This window comes from Delphinapterus leucas, chromosome 3 (genome assembly GCF_059928025.1).
Source record: "Delphinapterus leucas isolate spDelLeu-1000000601 "Yukka" chromosome 3, BTC_Dleu_Yukka2, whole genome shotgun sequence".
NCBI classification, from domain to species: domain Eukaryota; kingdom Metazoa; phylum Chordata; class Mammalia; order Artiodactyla; family Monodontidae; genus Delphinapterus; species Delphinapterus leucas.
Window position 1 is genome coordinate 143,472,001 of NC_143131.1, and position 15,775 is coordinate 143,487,775.

General features: G+C 46.1%; 1 protein-coding gene and 1 long non-coding RNA gene across 7 annotated transcripts in view; one reads left to right on the forward strand and one right to left on the reverse strand.

Moving 5' to 3' along the window:
• PANK3 (pantothenate kinase 3) overlaps nucleotides 1-3,141 on the reverse strand; it is a 21,724-nt gene extending 18,583 nt beyond the window's left edge. Inside the window, exons 1-2 of one of the 4 annotated variants that reach the window (XM_089909650.1) lie at nucleotides 2,802-3,140; nucleotides 274-391 (exon numbers count right to left, since the gene is read on the reverse strand). Coding sequence is in view for 2 of the 4 variants with exons in the window: in XM_022595146.2 (XP_022450854.1) it covers nucleotides 2,802-2,829 (28 nt within the window). In the remaining 2 variants the exon portion in view is untranslated. Of the gene's footprint in view, nucleotides 1-273; nucleotides 2,772-2,801 lie in introns of those variants that run through there. The other 3 variants (XM_022595146.2, XM_089909651.1, XM_089909649.1) reach the window with 3 other exon arrangements.
• LOC111185463 (uncharacterized) overlaps nucleotides 2,539-15,775 on the forward strand; it is a 27,063-nt gene continuing 13,826 nt past the window's right edge. Inside the window, exons 1-3 of one of the 3 annotated variants that reach the window (XR_016392851.1) lie at nucleotides 2,539-5,265; nucleotides 6,198-6,409; nucleotides 12,852-12,948. This is a non-coding gene — a long non-coding RNA (uncharacterized LOC111185463). Of the gene's footprint in view, nucleotides 5,266-5,860; nucleotides 6,410-12,851; nucleotides 12,949-15,775 lie in introns of all 3 variants that reach the window. The other 2 variants (XR_016392852.1, XR_002647546.2) reach the window with 2 other exon arrangements.

Sequence of the window (15,775 nt, forward strand, 5' to 3'; positions counted from 1 at the left end):
TTACTACCCACTGGAAGTGATCATTCTTAAGTAATGACTCAATTTACAAACAGTTACATAGAAGCAAACGGCACACATATGCTACATACCCCTCTCTGGTCTTGACAAAAACTTCACATACCTTACTGCTTGGGTTAGCAAAGCAGACACCCAAACCTACACTGCACCAAATGAATAAATATATATATGTATATTTAAAAAATCTTTTATTATCACTCTATTTTAATCATGTTACATGCTCTACAGGTGAGCAAAACAGAGGTTGACCCTTACCTTAAAAAATCATGTCAGTTGAGGTACAGAGGAACACCACTGCTTAGATTTTTACTATTATTTAAGTAGTGTGAAAAACACAAGTAAAGGTAATGCAAACATTGCCACTGTTTGGGTTCTAGAAAAAAAATTTTCATTAGATTGTTTGACTTCATTCTTCTCCTGGAGTTGAATTAACACATAATTTCAAATGCTCATCTTTTAGTTATACAATTTAGAGGGTGAAACCAATTCCTTTTCTTATTTTCTGGTTAAATACAGGCATTTGGTTTATAGGCTGGTATATACTAGTGATGTATCAAAAAGCAATGTTTTCTAACACTTGGGTGAGTAACTGTAAGAAAATGTGTGAAGCCAAAGTCACTTGTTTAACTAGTATGAGATACAGTTTTTAGTTACTAGTGCTGCTCTAAGGATTAAATGACGCAATGCATGTAAAGATAGTGCTTACATACAAAGTGCTCACTAAATTTATGATTATAAAAAAAAGAAACCCTACGCAAGAACTCAAAAACAAGTGTGTCTTTAGCTAAACTGAGTGGTTTGAAACATCAGAAATAATACTTTCCAGTTATATATATATATTTCCATGACAGTTCATAGTTGAAATACTTTCTTTCCCACATGCAAAAGAACAAGATGTTCTTTATTTTTACTGTAAAGAGCTGAGTGGACAGTAAAGTCATCTTTTACATATAGGAAACTGGAAATGTTATTTCAGACTTCTAAATCATATTAACTGGTTTTTCAGCATAACTCTTTTAACATTAATGGTCTCACAGTGTACCACAATATATTAATAAACAAATTACTTCTAAAAAATACATGTTCTTTTATTTCTCAACCTAAAGTTTATTTTATAAACTCTTAATTATCATCTTTACTAGATATGAAACACCTTTGCCAGAGATGGTATTCACACCTGATTATAAGTTTGCCCAAATCTAAGTAATCAAATCGCTGTCAAGGCAAAAATAAAATAATACCATAAGGGTCAGAATATAAGCTTGTCATAGTTAAACTCATTTTACTAAATGGAAATTCTAACACAAGCAGAGAAAACCTATGTGTTGAGGGAAGATGTCCAACTGTTCTACATTACTGCATCTGTTCAAGAATCATTTAATTCAGCAAATGTACAGTAAAATAGTAGTATTTCTATATTACTCTCTCATTTTAAGACTTCACATCAGTATTTCATAGACTCCTGAACGAGAACTCTTTAGCTATCTTTTTTTTTAAAATCATTGTTTAAAAAAATGTTTTAACTGGCAGATAAAACTACCAGATCAGAAAGGTTTGTGCTTCTCTAAGTATTTAGACTACGCCCTACAGGTGCAAAAGAAAGAACACAGGACTATGAGTCAGGTGACTTAGGGCCCTGAACCTCAGTTAGCAGAGTTGTAAAAGGTGTACAAGGTGTACAAGTTGTACAAGATGCAGCCTTGTAAAAGTTACTCTGGGGCTCAGTAAGTTCAGTTTTCCTCAGCAGTAAAATGAGAACCAAATTATCTCACATTTAAATAACAACAGTTTCTGGAGTGCTTTGGTATGTTGCCTCTCCGTGGAGGTTTTCACGACCGGACGGGCGGCCGGGAAAAGAATGTATCAGTGCTCCCGTTCTATAGCAAGAGATTTCCTAGAACTGTTGGGAGGATCACACAACACTGCAAAATGGCAAAACACCAATACAATTCTAAGACAGAAGCATGCATCCCGCATTCCTAGTCGCTCTGGAAGAACGAACTTCAAGTATGACAATCACAACGGCTGAGTGATTAAATAAGCCATTCACAGGAGTAAAAGGTTTTTAAAAGGCTAAAAATAAAAGGAAGCAAATAAAAGTTGATCTACTCTCTTTCAGTATGGAAAGTTTTTTTTTTTTATAAGTATAGGTTATATATAGTCGTAGAAAAATCTCTACGGGTAGTCACCAAAAGATTAATAGTGGTTAGCTCTGAGTGGCGGGAATACGGATGACTTTGATCTTTTTATCCGTTTTTAAAAAAAGAAACATGAACTAGTTGTTATTCTAAACAAGTCACGGCACTTACCCACCGGTAGGTTACATGCCGTGTTTAAAAGCTCTAATTGTAACAACAGAGACAACTCCCAGGAACCCACCGGGATTTCAAGGACACAAGCAGAAAGCTCAGAAATCAGTTTAAAAAAATTAAAAAGTGGTAAATGTCCCCGCGCAACTTGACATCTGTGACAACCCATTTTCAACTTGACTTCAGAGGAAGCTGGTAACTCTGGTCTTGCCTGCCAAACCCCAGAACAAAAATTCCCCCTTGCACCTCCCAGCTTTCGAGGAGGAAAGGCTAGGGGGCGGCAAGCGTTCGTCAACCGAGCGTAGGGGGATGGGAGGGAGCCTCGAACCGGGTGCTGCAAAGGTCCCTCCGCCCCCATCCCGTGCTGGGCGACGGCTGGGAGCGACCGGCTTCGAAGCAGGCCACCACAACAAGGGGCTTCCCGACGTGGCCCAACTTGCTCTCCCACCCGACGAGCCCAAGCCCCCATCTTACAGGGTTTCTTGGCATCCTTGATCTTCATGGCGTCGGCCTGAGGGGCGAGAGGCAGCCTCGGGTACGGCGCGCAGAGGGTTGCGGCGGAGACTGCGGAGGTAGCTGGGCCGCGCGGGGAGGCCCGGCCGGTTCCTCCCCTCGGGCCGAGCGGGGCGGGCCAAGGGCGGGGCGGGGGCGCCTGAGATTAGGCCCCGGCCCAGGGGTCGGCCCCCCCACCCCCGCGAGGGGCGGCCGGGACCGAGCGAGCAGGGGAAGGCCGCCGGCCTCGCCGCTCCGGGGCCCCCCGCCGCCGCTCCAAACAAAAGGCCCCGGTTCCCCGAGCCGCCGCCGCCGCACTGAGAAGCAGCCCGCCCAGGCCCAGCGCCCACGTGACGCGAGGGCCCCCTCTCTTCGCTCTCCGCCCGGCTGCTGGGGATTGTAGTTCCCCGGGTCGCAAGGCCCAGCTCTCAGGCTGCAGCCTTACAGATGGACTACAAAACCCAGGACGCATCGCGGGCCCTCCTCCGAGGCCCCTCCGCTTTCGGAGATGGCCTCAGAGTGGTCCCAGAGAGAAGGGGGCGGGGCCTTAATCACGCCAGCGACGGGGCTACCAATGGTGGCTGATGTGGGCGGGCTCCCGAACCCTAGAGCTGAAGCCTCGCACCGCCGCGGAGGGAGAAAGGGAAGGGAAGTCTTTGCTGGTGGTATCATGGCAGTTCTGCAAGTCGCAGACTTTGGAGGCAGAAAACCTGGTCAGTGTGCCAGGAAAAGCGGTAAATACAGGGCTCTAGAGCCGCTCTTTAGACAGACCAGTGAATGCATTTGTAAATTAAAGTCATTCACGAAGGAATCCCCTTGCTTAATAGAGACACCGCGAATGCTGGAGTTGGAATGATGATGATAGTAATGGCAATAGCAATAATAGGTAACATTTATTGAATGCTTACCAGGTCCCAGGCACTCTGCTGAGCTCTTTTGGGGAATTATTTGATTTAATTAAGTAACTTTGTGAAGTGCGTGCAATTATTATCTATCACTCCTTTTGAAGATGGGACAGGAACTGAGAAGTTAAGTCACTTGGGAACACATGCCCTTTGCCGCAGTTCCTTGGTCCCCTCAGGGGCCCTGTAGCCCAGCTCCCTCCTTCCAAAGGGGAAGTTGATCCCCAGAAAAGAAAATTAGGTGCTACAGTTCTCCCTCCTTTCCCTGTGCCTGCTAGATTCTGAGTTCTCTAGCTGGAATGGGAAAGGACAGCACTGGGAGCTCTTCTCCTGGCCTCCCCTCCCCCAATTAGCTGACCAGGAATTTAGTGACTTTGGCAATAGATGGTTTGAGAGTTGGCAATGGAGGATTGAGCCTTATTGCACCTTCTTTGTGGAGGATATGACATGGATTGTGAATAAGAACCGGAAGGGACACAAACGATCATTTAGGGAGCATGAACAAAGAGCTAGCTTGAAATATAATGATTGAAATATAATGATTAAGAGCTTAAACTTGAATTCACATCTTGGTTCTGCGATTTGGTTATAAATTTGGGCAAATTACTTCATCTCTCTGATTCTCATTGGGAATGATGATGCCTACATCTCATGGGATTGAGATGAAGATTGAATTGAAAGAAGGCATATAAAGTGCTTACCTCGTTGTCTGTCGTAGAGATAGTGATCAGTAAGTGATGACTATGTTTTTATTGCCATTGTTATCCTTACTGTAAAGATAAGGGAGAAAGATTAAGTATCTAGACTGTTTGTCCAAGGTAATTATTTAGGATTGGACCTGAGGTCTGATTGGTGCTTTGTGGTTCCTTATCTTTTGTTATTTTGATCTCAGTTTCCACATTTGTTATTTAGAAATATATTTTTATTTATATTTTTTATAGAAACATTCTTCTGAGCTCCCAGATATGTGACCTGATAACTTAGAACCCTGAGTGGTAGACTTAACTTTCTTTTCCTCTTATTTTCCCCAAGTCATTCCATCCCACACAGAACACTCGATATTCTTGAATGGTCCTGTTTTCCCACATTTTTTTGGAGTGAGAGCCATGACTTCTGATTGACTTGGCTTCAAAGAGTGTTCACTATCTCATATGATTCACCCGCTGCTTAAGTCTCGTGTGCAACCCTGTTGTCTACCAACAGATATTCCTGCCTCATTTGGTAGCATCTGCTTGGAAGTCAAAGGGGAAGGGATACCTGTGCCTTGTAATAGGCTGGCCATGAACCAAGAGGAAAGTGAGGTGGAAATGAGAGCCATAGGAATTTTTTTTTTTTTTTTTTTGGTACGCGGCCACTGTTGTGGCCTCTCCCGTTGCAGAGCACAGGCTCCGGATGCGCAGGCTCAGCGGCCATGACTCACAGGCCCAGCTGCTCCGCGGCACGTGGGATCTTCCCGGACCGGGGCACGAACCCGTGTCCCCTGCATCGGCAGGTGGACTCTCAACCACTGCGCCACCAGGGAAGCTTGAGCCATAGGAATTTGGGTAAGTTTTTTGTTTTCGTTTTTTTGGCCGCGGGGCACGGCTTGTGGGATCTTAGTTCCCTGACCAGGGATTGAACCTGGGCCCATAGCAGTGAAAGCGTGGAGTCCTAACCACCGCACCGCCACACCAGGGAATTCCCTTGGGTAAGTTTTGGACACAGGCTTTTGCTAGTTTCTGTGGCCATACATAGATAACTTAGTTTAATTTAGCTTCAGTGTTAGGCTTGCACCTGTGTTGTCATGTGTGAGAAAAACACTGACCTTCAAATAGTGAGAATCCTAGCCTTAGATCAGTCATGGAATTTCTGTATGACCCTGGGAAAGCCCTTTCTCTGCTCTGGGTTCAAGTTACACATCTGTAAAATGAAACAATTGTTTGAGATTTCTTCCATCTCTGAATTGAGGTTCATTAACGTATGCCTCTTTTTTAGGAGCAGTAGGAGATGAGTTCGAGTTTTCCCCAGTGTTACTGAAACTGACAGGTCATCATGCCTCAGTTTCTGGCCAGAATCTTTCTTCTGCAGCCCCTGTTGGCTATCAGCCCTAATCCCTCCCTCCAGCACTGTCTGGTTAACTGCATTTTCTCTCTTCCCTAGCATGTCCTCAGAATCCTTCCGGCAGAGTGAGTGCAGGAGCTGCAAAGAACATCTAAAGGGTCCAAGGGAAGTTCTTGATCTGAGCACTTCCTGTCTCAATATTTATTGTCTACCAAACACAGTTAATCCGCCCCATCTTGCAGAGTGACAGAGGAGACCTGACACATGCTCATTTTGCTTTTACTGAGTGGGTCTCCCTGGAGACAGGTGGTAGATTGTACCTAATGATGACTGTGAGGTCTCCTGGTATGAAGAAAACACACACACACAAACACACACACATTCTAGCTTCAAAGCCCAGACCAAGCTGGTAACAATGGGTTCTGTCTCTAATTAGATGGTCGAGAACATGCTCCAGTCAGTCCTTGAATCCACAGAATCAAACCAGCGTCTCATCGTGGGGAGCGTCATTAGTATGAGTGTCATCGGCATCATCATTATGATCATCATCACCGTCACGCTAGTGGAAACACAGTTCTGTCCGACAAATAATAATTGAGCCTTGACTCCGGAGCCTTGACACTGGAATACATGCCAGGGGAGAGAGAGGTAAGAAAGAGAGAAACAATAATCAAGTCAACAATTCAGTAAACGAGAACAGGCTGTGATAAGTGATGTGAAGGAAGTAACCAGGTTGACGTGCTGGAGGGTGCCTGGGATCGCAGGAGAGGAGGGGGGCTGCACTTCAGCTTGGATGGTCAGAGAAGGCTTCTCTGAGGAGGCGGTGTATGAGCAGAGATCCCTGCAGATTGCTGGGGAGGACAGAGGTGTGGCTGGTACTGAAGGTCAGTTGGGTGGAGGGACAGAAGCAGAGCACGGGGAGTAGAGAGCAAGGGGTAAAGTGATCGGAGGTGGTGTTGCAGAAGTGGGCATGCTGGGCCTTGAGGACCACTGGAAGATTTTAAGCAGGGGAGTGAGATGATCTCTAATCTTAGAGGGCTACTCCGGCTGCTTCGTGAAAAATGGGTGGATTGGAGAGGTACCAGGACTTGTAAAGACTAGTCACCTCAGGCTCCTTCCCCTCCGTCCTGGCCCACATGCCGTCAGTTGCCAAGTGTGTGCTGGGAGCACTCCGGGAACTGTGCGAGGGCTTGAATCCGTGTGGTGGCAGCAGAGAGAGAGAGAGAAGTGCTCAGATGCAGAACGTCATTTAAGGAACACTTATGGAGCTCCTACAGTGCGCCAGGCACTGTTGTAGGGATGAGGGATATGATGAAGAACAGGACAAAGCCCCCGTCCTCTTGGAGCTTATATTCCAATGGGGACATAGTCAGCAAGCAAGTAGACCGACGTAGAGTATTATATTCAGTAGTATAAATTAGATAGTATATGTAGATAGCATAAATGCTTATGAAGATAACAACGCAGGATGAGGGATCACGAGTGATGGGGTGTTTGAGAGATAGAGTGGTGGTTGAAGATGAATTAGATGAAGTGGATGGGGGGAGGGAAAGGGAGGCTTGAAGGGTAAGTTGTAGGGTTTGGGCTTGAGCTCTAGGGTGTACGGTAGTGTCACTTACAAAGAAGGGGAGCATGGGGAATAAATAAGCGGGACATCAAGCGTTCTGCCTTGGTCTTACTGATCCTCTGGGGCAGCGCTCCCCAACCTTGTTGGCACCAGGGACCGGTTTCGTGGAAGACAGTTTTTCCACGGTTTGGGGCGGGGAGGGGGATGGTCCAGGCGGCAGATGAAGCTTTGCTCACTCAGCTGCCACTCACCTCCGGTTCCTAACAGGCCTTGGACCTGTACTGGTCCTTGGCCCAGGGGTTGGGGACCCCTGCTCTAGGGCCATCCTCTCCTCAGATGCGGGACACAATGCATGCTTTGTTATAGCAGTCAGCTTGTTTCAGTAGTTGACGGTTTGCATTTTAGAGGCATCCGCAGCTTGGGTGTCACATACTCCTGCCCTGCCCAGGAATGAGTCCTGTCAGGTATTCCCCTGTGGGAACAGAGAAGAGCCTCTCTCTGGAGCTCTGCCCTGCCCGCTGATCCCCACCTCCTGGCTCAGTAACCTCAGCTAGTCCAGATAGGAGCTCGTCGTCCTCCCACCCCCTCTTCTCTTGCCCACTCACTTTCCTAAAGGCCCTGCCTCAGCTCATGGTACCAGCACCCACCCACTCGCCCAACACAGAAAGTTGGGAGTCATCCTGGCCTCCTCTCGCCCCCTCACAGTCCACATCCAGCCAGTCACCTGGTCCTCTTGTTGTTATCCTCGCATCTACTCCTTCCTGTCTGACCTCACTGCTCTCGCCTGAGCACCAGCCTCTGCATTTGACATTTATACTCTTAAAGGTCCTTCCTGCCTCTTGGCTGACTTTATCCCATCTGGCCTCCTTACCGATGCCAGAGTGAGTTTTCTCAAAAGCAAACCAGACCGTATCATTTCCAGGGCTTAGAACCATGCCTCTCCCGCAGTATTGTCTTCAGGATAAAATCCCATCCTAGGACATAAGACCCATCGTGATTGGATGCTGGGAACCTCTTTAGCTGTATCTCTTGCCTCTCTGCACCCTTCATTATATGCTCTGATAAGACAAAACTGCTTATAGTAAACTGAGTACATGCTACTGCCCATTGCTGTTACCTCTTATGCATGTGTAAGCCTCTCTTCTTGAGTTCCCATTGAAAGCCTATTTATACTTTAAAACCCAACCCAGAAATCCCCTCCTCTGGAAAGACTTCCTTTCCTCTATGCTACTTCTGGTCCCTATACATGCTTCTATGTTTACCACTCATTGCATCATAACATAGCGGTCCATTTACTCACCTGTCTCTTTCAATACCAGATGAACTCTTTGAGGGCTAGGGTTGTGACTTATTCTGTTTGGTATCCGCAAGTCTAGCATGGGTTCTGATCCAGGAAGTTGGCTCACAAATGATTAAATTGGATGAGTTTGGGTTCAAGCCCTTCAGATGCAACCTGGAAACTCATCCTTCTAGAAACTTCCAAAACCAATAATTACTGACAACAAAGGCAGTTTAGTAGGAGAGAATCATTGTACTTTATGGGCGTAACACTGAAGAGCATAGCACCCGGGAATCACTGTGTATTTCCTAACACCATGTTTAATCAGGGACAGCTCTAATTATAGATGGACCTCTTCCTGGCCCTGGGACGCCTACGCAAGTGTATTTATTTTTAAAGGTTTTGACCAAATTAGAGCAGAGTGCAATGGTTAAAAGCTAGACATCACAATCCAGCAGAACTAGGTCCTGATCTCTGATTGATTGTGAAGCTTTGGAGTGGTACTTTTTCCTCTCTGGGTCTTGGTTTCCTCATCTGTAAAATGAGGATAAAAATGGCTCCCACGCCTTCAGCCTTTGTGAAGACGAAATGACTTCCTGCATCTAAAGTGCTTGATACAGTCGCTGGCCATGACAGCTCAGGTGGTGACTCCTGCAGAGACAAAGCATTCACGCTGATATTCAAGCTGCCATTTAAATGTCTCTTCTGCTTTCACTACCGTATGGTATGCAAGGTGCCTGTTTGACATCTTAGAAAACTTTAGGACTTTTGTTCATAGTATTCATCGTGACACTGTTTGCGTCATATTTCGTCTGACTTCCTGACTCAGCTCAGAAAGATCCCAGAGGACAAGGACTGTGTTTTTTAATCCTTAACTCTTAGCACAGTTCCTGACACAGAGAAAGCTCTCATTGAATATTTGAAGGACTGAGCAAGTCTTTCTTACTAGCATGCTATCTTGGCATGGGGTATTTGTGTGTGTGTGTGTGTGCGTGCGTGCGTGTGCGTGTATGTGTTTAGGGGGGCTATTTGGTGAGGTTAGAAGTGAAAGGACTGATAGAAAGCCCATGGTGATGGAGAAGGGGGGCAGATTCTGGTTAGGGAGCTCTGCACCAGTATAATTAGAGATTAAGAGCACATAAGGACAGGCCCCAGCATCACAGGATTTTTCAGGCTGTCACTGCCTTAGGCTGTGAGGCCAGTGTGTATAATAAAAATAGTTTGCACAGTTCTGCTTTGGAAATCAGGACTCTGACTGAGAGCTTAGCCAACTAGCCAGCAAGAATAGCTTTCTGGAGCCTGGAGCCTCATGAAAATTCCAAAACCGGGGAATAATAAAAAAAAATAGGTTTGTTTGCTGGCTTTGAAAAACTGCATTAAAAAAAAAAAAAAGCAAAAAACCTTCTCAGTATTCTCTTCATCTGCAATACAAATTATCAGACACTTCCTGTGCACCAGCCCACAGAAGAGAGGAAGAGGGAGCCAGGAATAAAGCAGGTGCTTCACAGGAAGTCATCGGCTAAGGCATGAAGAAGAGTAAGGAGTACGGTGTGGTCGCCAGACTAATGCTAATCTAAGCGTGGGGCACAGGTGAGTGCCGACACCACCCGTTTGTGATTAGCTCCCCATTCGATAGGGAGCTTGCCACAGAATGTAATACATCCACGACGTCACTAGGCACACTGTTTGCAGTTCAGCCGCTCTTTTTTTCATAGCAAGATATGCTCAGTGAAAGTAGCGTTGTATTCTTCCCTGTTTTGGTGCAATCCGTCACTGCCTTAGGCTTGGACCGGTAACAGACAGTTCTCTGACCAGCTGCTTTGAGCAGCACTGGCCTAGAGCATGGACTTCAAAATCAGTCACACTCAGCTCTGCTGCTTAAGCGAGTCTCCTGAGCTGTCTGAGCTTTGGATTCCAAGTCTGCAAAATGGAGAGTCATTCATTCAAAACAAAGTTTGAGCACACACTGTATACTAGGCACTGTTCTGTGAGTTGAGGATATTGCAGTGACCCTGGCTGATAGGATTCCTGCTTTCATGGGGCCTACAGATAAAGAAGTGAGACAATTACAGCTTATGATAAGTGCTGTTAAGAGAGTCAACTGACTCTTTGATGTGTGTGTAACAGATTGGACGGTTAGGGAGGTTTAAGAAGGAATCAGCTGTGCGAAGAACTCAAGAAAGAGTGCTCTAAGCAGAGGCGAGAGCAAGTGCAAAGGCTCTAAGGCATGCTGGGGGAAACAAGAAGATGGCCAGCGTGCCTGGAGTGGAATGAGGGGGGGGAGGTAGAGCATGGGGAGAGGTGAGGTCAGAGAGGATCCAGTTCATGCAAGGCTTAGTAGGGCACAGGGAAGAGTTTGGATTCCATTCTAGAAGCAATGTGATACCATTGGAGGGTTTTAAACCAGACAAAGTTTTTTTTCTGAACCATGTTAAAGAGTTTGGACTTTGTTCAAAGAACAACAGGGACCCACCAAAGATTTAAAAGCCTGAGAGTGTCAGGATTAGAAGCACATTTTATAAAGTTTACTTGGGCTGTGGTAAAGATAGCAGTTAGGTGGGACTAGAGGCAAAGAGACCAGGGCTTCCCCATTGGCGCAGTGGTTGAGAGTCTGCCTGCCGATGCAGGGGACGTGGGTTCGTGCCCTGGGCCAGGAAGATCCCACGTGCCGCGGAGCGGCTGGGCCCGTGAGCCATGGCCGCTGAGCCTGCGCGTCCGGAGCCTGTGCTCCGCAACGGGAGAGGCCACAACAGTGAGAGGCCCGCGTACCGCAAAAAAAAAAAAAAAAAAGAGGGGAGACTGTTCTAGACTTAAAAAAAAAAAAAGCCTAAGGCGGCATAAACCCAGTGAAGTGTAAGAATGACCGAATTAACATCCTTAACTGGATCGCAAGCTTCCTTATGTCATGAGCCTCACCGCCTCTTGCTTTGGATGTTCTGTGGCATGAAGTTTAGGTCTTTGTGAAAGCCAGTTTTTAATTAACATTCAACTGCTGAATTGACTAGCTAACATGAAATCAAACTAGATCCTCCATCCACTCTTCAGAAACTGACTGCTTGTGTACAGCGCTGGTCTTGTCCATGGTATAGAAGTCTATCTCCTTTACCTTGTTCCCCTCTCACCTCTCACTTCATACCCACTGATGCTCAAGTCTAGGTGAGCCTATTTCCAACAGCAACTGTACTAGAGGGATTTCCATCTGGAACCAAACAAATGCCTAAGCCCTATTCGGAATGCGTATTTCCACAGTCATCCAGCCAGTGTTGCACAAGGCAAACTGGCACTTGGTCAGCCTGCTTAAAAGAGCTCTTAGTGCTCTTACATGAGAGGTGGGCTGTTCATCACCAGAGACCTTGCTAGCCATCATGTTGGCAACAATGATGAGAACTGTTTATTGAGCAACTACCAGGCACTGGGCTAAGGGATTTACGTTTATTCTCTGATTTTAAACCTCACAACAACCTTATATGATAGGTGTTCTTAACTAACTCTATTTTAATGAGAAAGGAACTGGGAATCAGAGAGGCTAGGTAGCTTATCTAATGTCATACAACTCATCGGATGCCGACCAGGATTTGAACGTAGTTCTTGCTGATTCCAAAGCCTTGTGTCATTTTAATAGTAAATTTTAATTTATTTTTTTATTTTAGTGACTCCTTATAATTTTTAAAGTTATTTATGCTCATTGTCACACATTCCAACAATTTGAGATTATATAAACTACTGAAAGTATTTGTTCTGGTTATCGATTGCTGTGTAACAAATCACTCCAAAGCTTAGTGGCTTCAAAACATTCATTTAATTGTTACCTCACGTGGTTCTGGGACTTGACCAGGCTCAGCTAGTTGTGTCTCTCTCACTGTCTGTCATCTGGTTGTGGTCGGATATCAGCTAGGGCTGGAGTCATCTTAAAGCGTTTCTTACCCTCAGGTCTGGCCCCCGAGGCTGACTGGGATCTCCCTGGGACCATCTGCTGGAACACATACACTTGGCCTCTCCCTGTGGCCTGGGCTCCCTCAAAGTGTGATAGGTGGGATCCAAAAGGAAACGGAAGGAAGTAGAAGCTGCTCATCTCTAAAGGCCTGGGCCAGAAACGGGCACAGGGCCACTTCTGCTATTTTCTATGGATCAAGCCAAGATTGAGGGGAAGGAGACATTCCATGAACGTCAAAGAATTTGGAGGCCATATTTAAAAACTGCCACAGTCTGCTTCTGACCACAAATTATTTCTTTTCCTCTTTCAGCAAAATGAACTTGTTCCATCATGAGATGCTCCCAAACTTCTCATGCCATCAGGTTCAGGCTTGAAGTCCAGGATCTCGTCTTTGGTATCATTTCCAGGTATGACCGGAGGTGCCTTGAGTGTGGTTTCTTAGTTACAGCTCTTCAAGAATGAGTCTTTTTTTTTTTTTTTTTTATGAATTAAAAAAAAAATAATTTATTTATTTATTTATCTTTGGCTGCATTGGGTCTTCACTGCTGCGCGCGGGCTTTCTCTAGTTGTGGCGAGCAGGGGCTACTCTTCGTTGCGGTGCACGGGCTTCTCATTGCAGTGGCTCCTCTTGTTGTGGAGCACGGGCTCTAGGCGCACAGGCTGCAGTAGTTGTGGCATGCAGGCTCAGTAGTTGTGGCTCATGGGCTTAGTTGCTCTGTGGCATGTGGGATCTTCCCAGACCAGGGCTCAAACCCGTGTCCCCTGCATTGGCAGGCGTATTCTTAACCACTGCACCACGGGGAAGCCCAAGAATGAGTCTTGATCTGAGTATCTGTGAAGTAGAAAGATAACTTATCTGTCTTCCATACCTAACATCCAGCTGTGGGCTATAGGCATCTGAGTGCTGTAGTAAATGTATTGTGGGTTCCTTGATTAGGGTCCAGTTCTAGTCAATGCTTCTCTGCAGCTCTGCCTGTTACCCGCAAACTGGGTTTACCTCTTGGTGGATGTGGAAGCCAAATGACACAACCAAGTCAAAGAGTGGGAGAAGGAAGGATTTATTACTTGCAGTAAGCAAGGAGAACACCTGGGATCTTCCCCAAGGCAAAACTGGGGAAGTTTTAAGCTAAGGGTATATACATATTCATGAAGGGGCTTGAGCAGAGAATTCAGCCTAGAATTGGGGCAAAGGCTGACAGAGCTTGAGTTGATTGAAGTCACGAGGGTCAGGAAAGGTCAATATTATCATTCCTTAGGTTCTGACCAGCCTGGGGTCTTAGCATGCAGTTACCATCCTCCATCTGGGTGGGGGGCCTTAGTTCCTACAGAACTCAGAGCTATGTATCAGATTGTTATGTATCTCCTTCTCTTTTCGTTCAAACTGATTCTAAAAAAACTTTGAGGATTTTTATGATTTTTACTGGAGTTCCTTGCATGGGGAAAAAAACCATGACACAAATCTTTTTGGCTCCTGTAAGTCCTTTTCTACCTTGGATGCCTTTTCAAACCACTGTGGGACAGTGCCCTTAGGAATCTCAGAAATCCTGTTGTTTATGGAGATAGGAAGGCACACCCTTAAGCTCTTTAGAAGGATTTTGTCTGTTTGGAATGGTTAATGAGGTACCTTCTTAAACCTCTCTGAGCTCTTAACAAAAGATGCAGTGCTCATCCTTTGCTGGAAAACCATTTTATTTTGAGAATAGTTTGCCCTCTGGAGAAGCTGGGAGTGAGAAGTAGTTTTATTTTCAAACCCAGAAAACACTGGCTTTTACATAACCTCTGCGTTCTGCTTGAAAACCAAAAAAGTTCCTTTTTTTAGCTTCTCTCTCTTCTTTGTATTTTACTAGAGGCAGGTTGGTCAGATCATCATGTTTATGAGGTATGTTTCCTACTTTTTGGCATTAGAGCAGACAACAGTGTCAAACTTTCTGAAACCGTGCACCTCAGATTGGGACCTGAACCCACACAGCCGAGACTTGAACCTGGCCAAAACCCACAGTCTTCCAACTGAGATCACACATACGCAGGCCTCTCACTGTTGTGGCCTCTCCCGTTGCGGAGCACAGAGTCCGGACGCGCAGGCCCAGCGGCCATGGCTCACGGGCCCAGCCGCTCCGCGGCACGTGGGATCTTCCCGGACCGGGGCACGAACCCGTGTCCTCTGCATCGGCAGGCGGGCTCTCAACCACTGCGCCACCAGGGAAGCCCGAAGCTCAGGTTCTTGATGTCTCATTGTAGAAAGAATTCAGCGAGAGACAAAGTGATAGGTAAAAAATGGATTTATTTAGAGAGAAACATACTCCACAGACAGAGTGTGGGCCACCTCAGAAGGTGAGAAAGGCAGCAGGGTATGGGGTTGTCAGTTTTTATAGTGGTGGGTAATTTCATAGGCTAATGAGTGGGCGGAGCATTCCAGCTGTTTCGGGAAGGGGCGGGGATTTCCAGGAATTGGGCCACCGCCCACTTTCTGATCCTTATGGTTGATCTTGGAACTGTCATGGCGCCTGTGGGTGTGTCATTTAGCTTGCTGATGTGAGCGTATACTGAAGCTCAAGGTCTAGTGGAAGTCGACTTGTCCACCATCTTGCACCCATTTGGTTCTAATCAGTTTATATCATATCCTCTGGCTATGTCATTCTTTCAAAGCTTGTGCCCTGCCTCCCTCCGTCCTGTTTCCTTTCCCCCACCCACAAGTGTCCCCTTTTGCTCATGGTCCTCAGGCTTGACAAGGCTCGTTTAGCTAGTTCTCTGTCAGAGTCTCTCATGAAGTTGCAGTCGTCTGGCTGCGGCCAGAGTCATCTTGAAGAATGGCCCAGGCTACACCCATCTAATCCCTCCTCTGGGAATTATCACTGGGGTATTGACAGAGGATGCCAGTTAACTAAGGGCAGCCAAGCCGAGAGACATGGGGACTTTTAGAGTCAAAGTGGGGCTGAGCGTAGTATATTACTAGACTATATGCAAGACAGTTAAGAAGAAAGTCATCTTTTGGGAGAGAAAACAGAGGTAGAGATGACAGCACTGGGCACTCTGATTCCTGGTGGCTTTGTAAGCCCATATGTTCTGTCTGGGCTTTGTTTCCGTAATACCTTTGCATTCTCACCATAAACTTCCATTTTGACTTGATTCTGAAACAGGAGGGAAGGAGGCAGTCCACAACCTTTGAAAGAATGACATAGCCCGAGGACAATGTTTCCACATGTTTCCAAAAGGGCCCCAGGCGGGTAGGGGTGG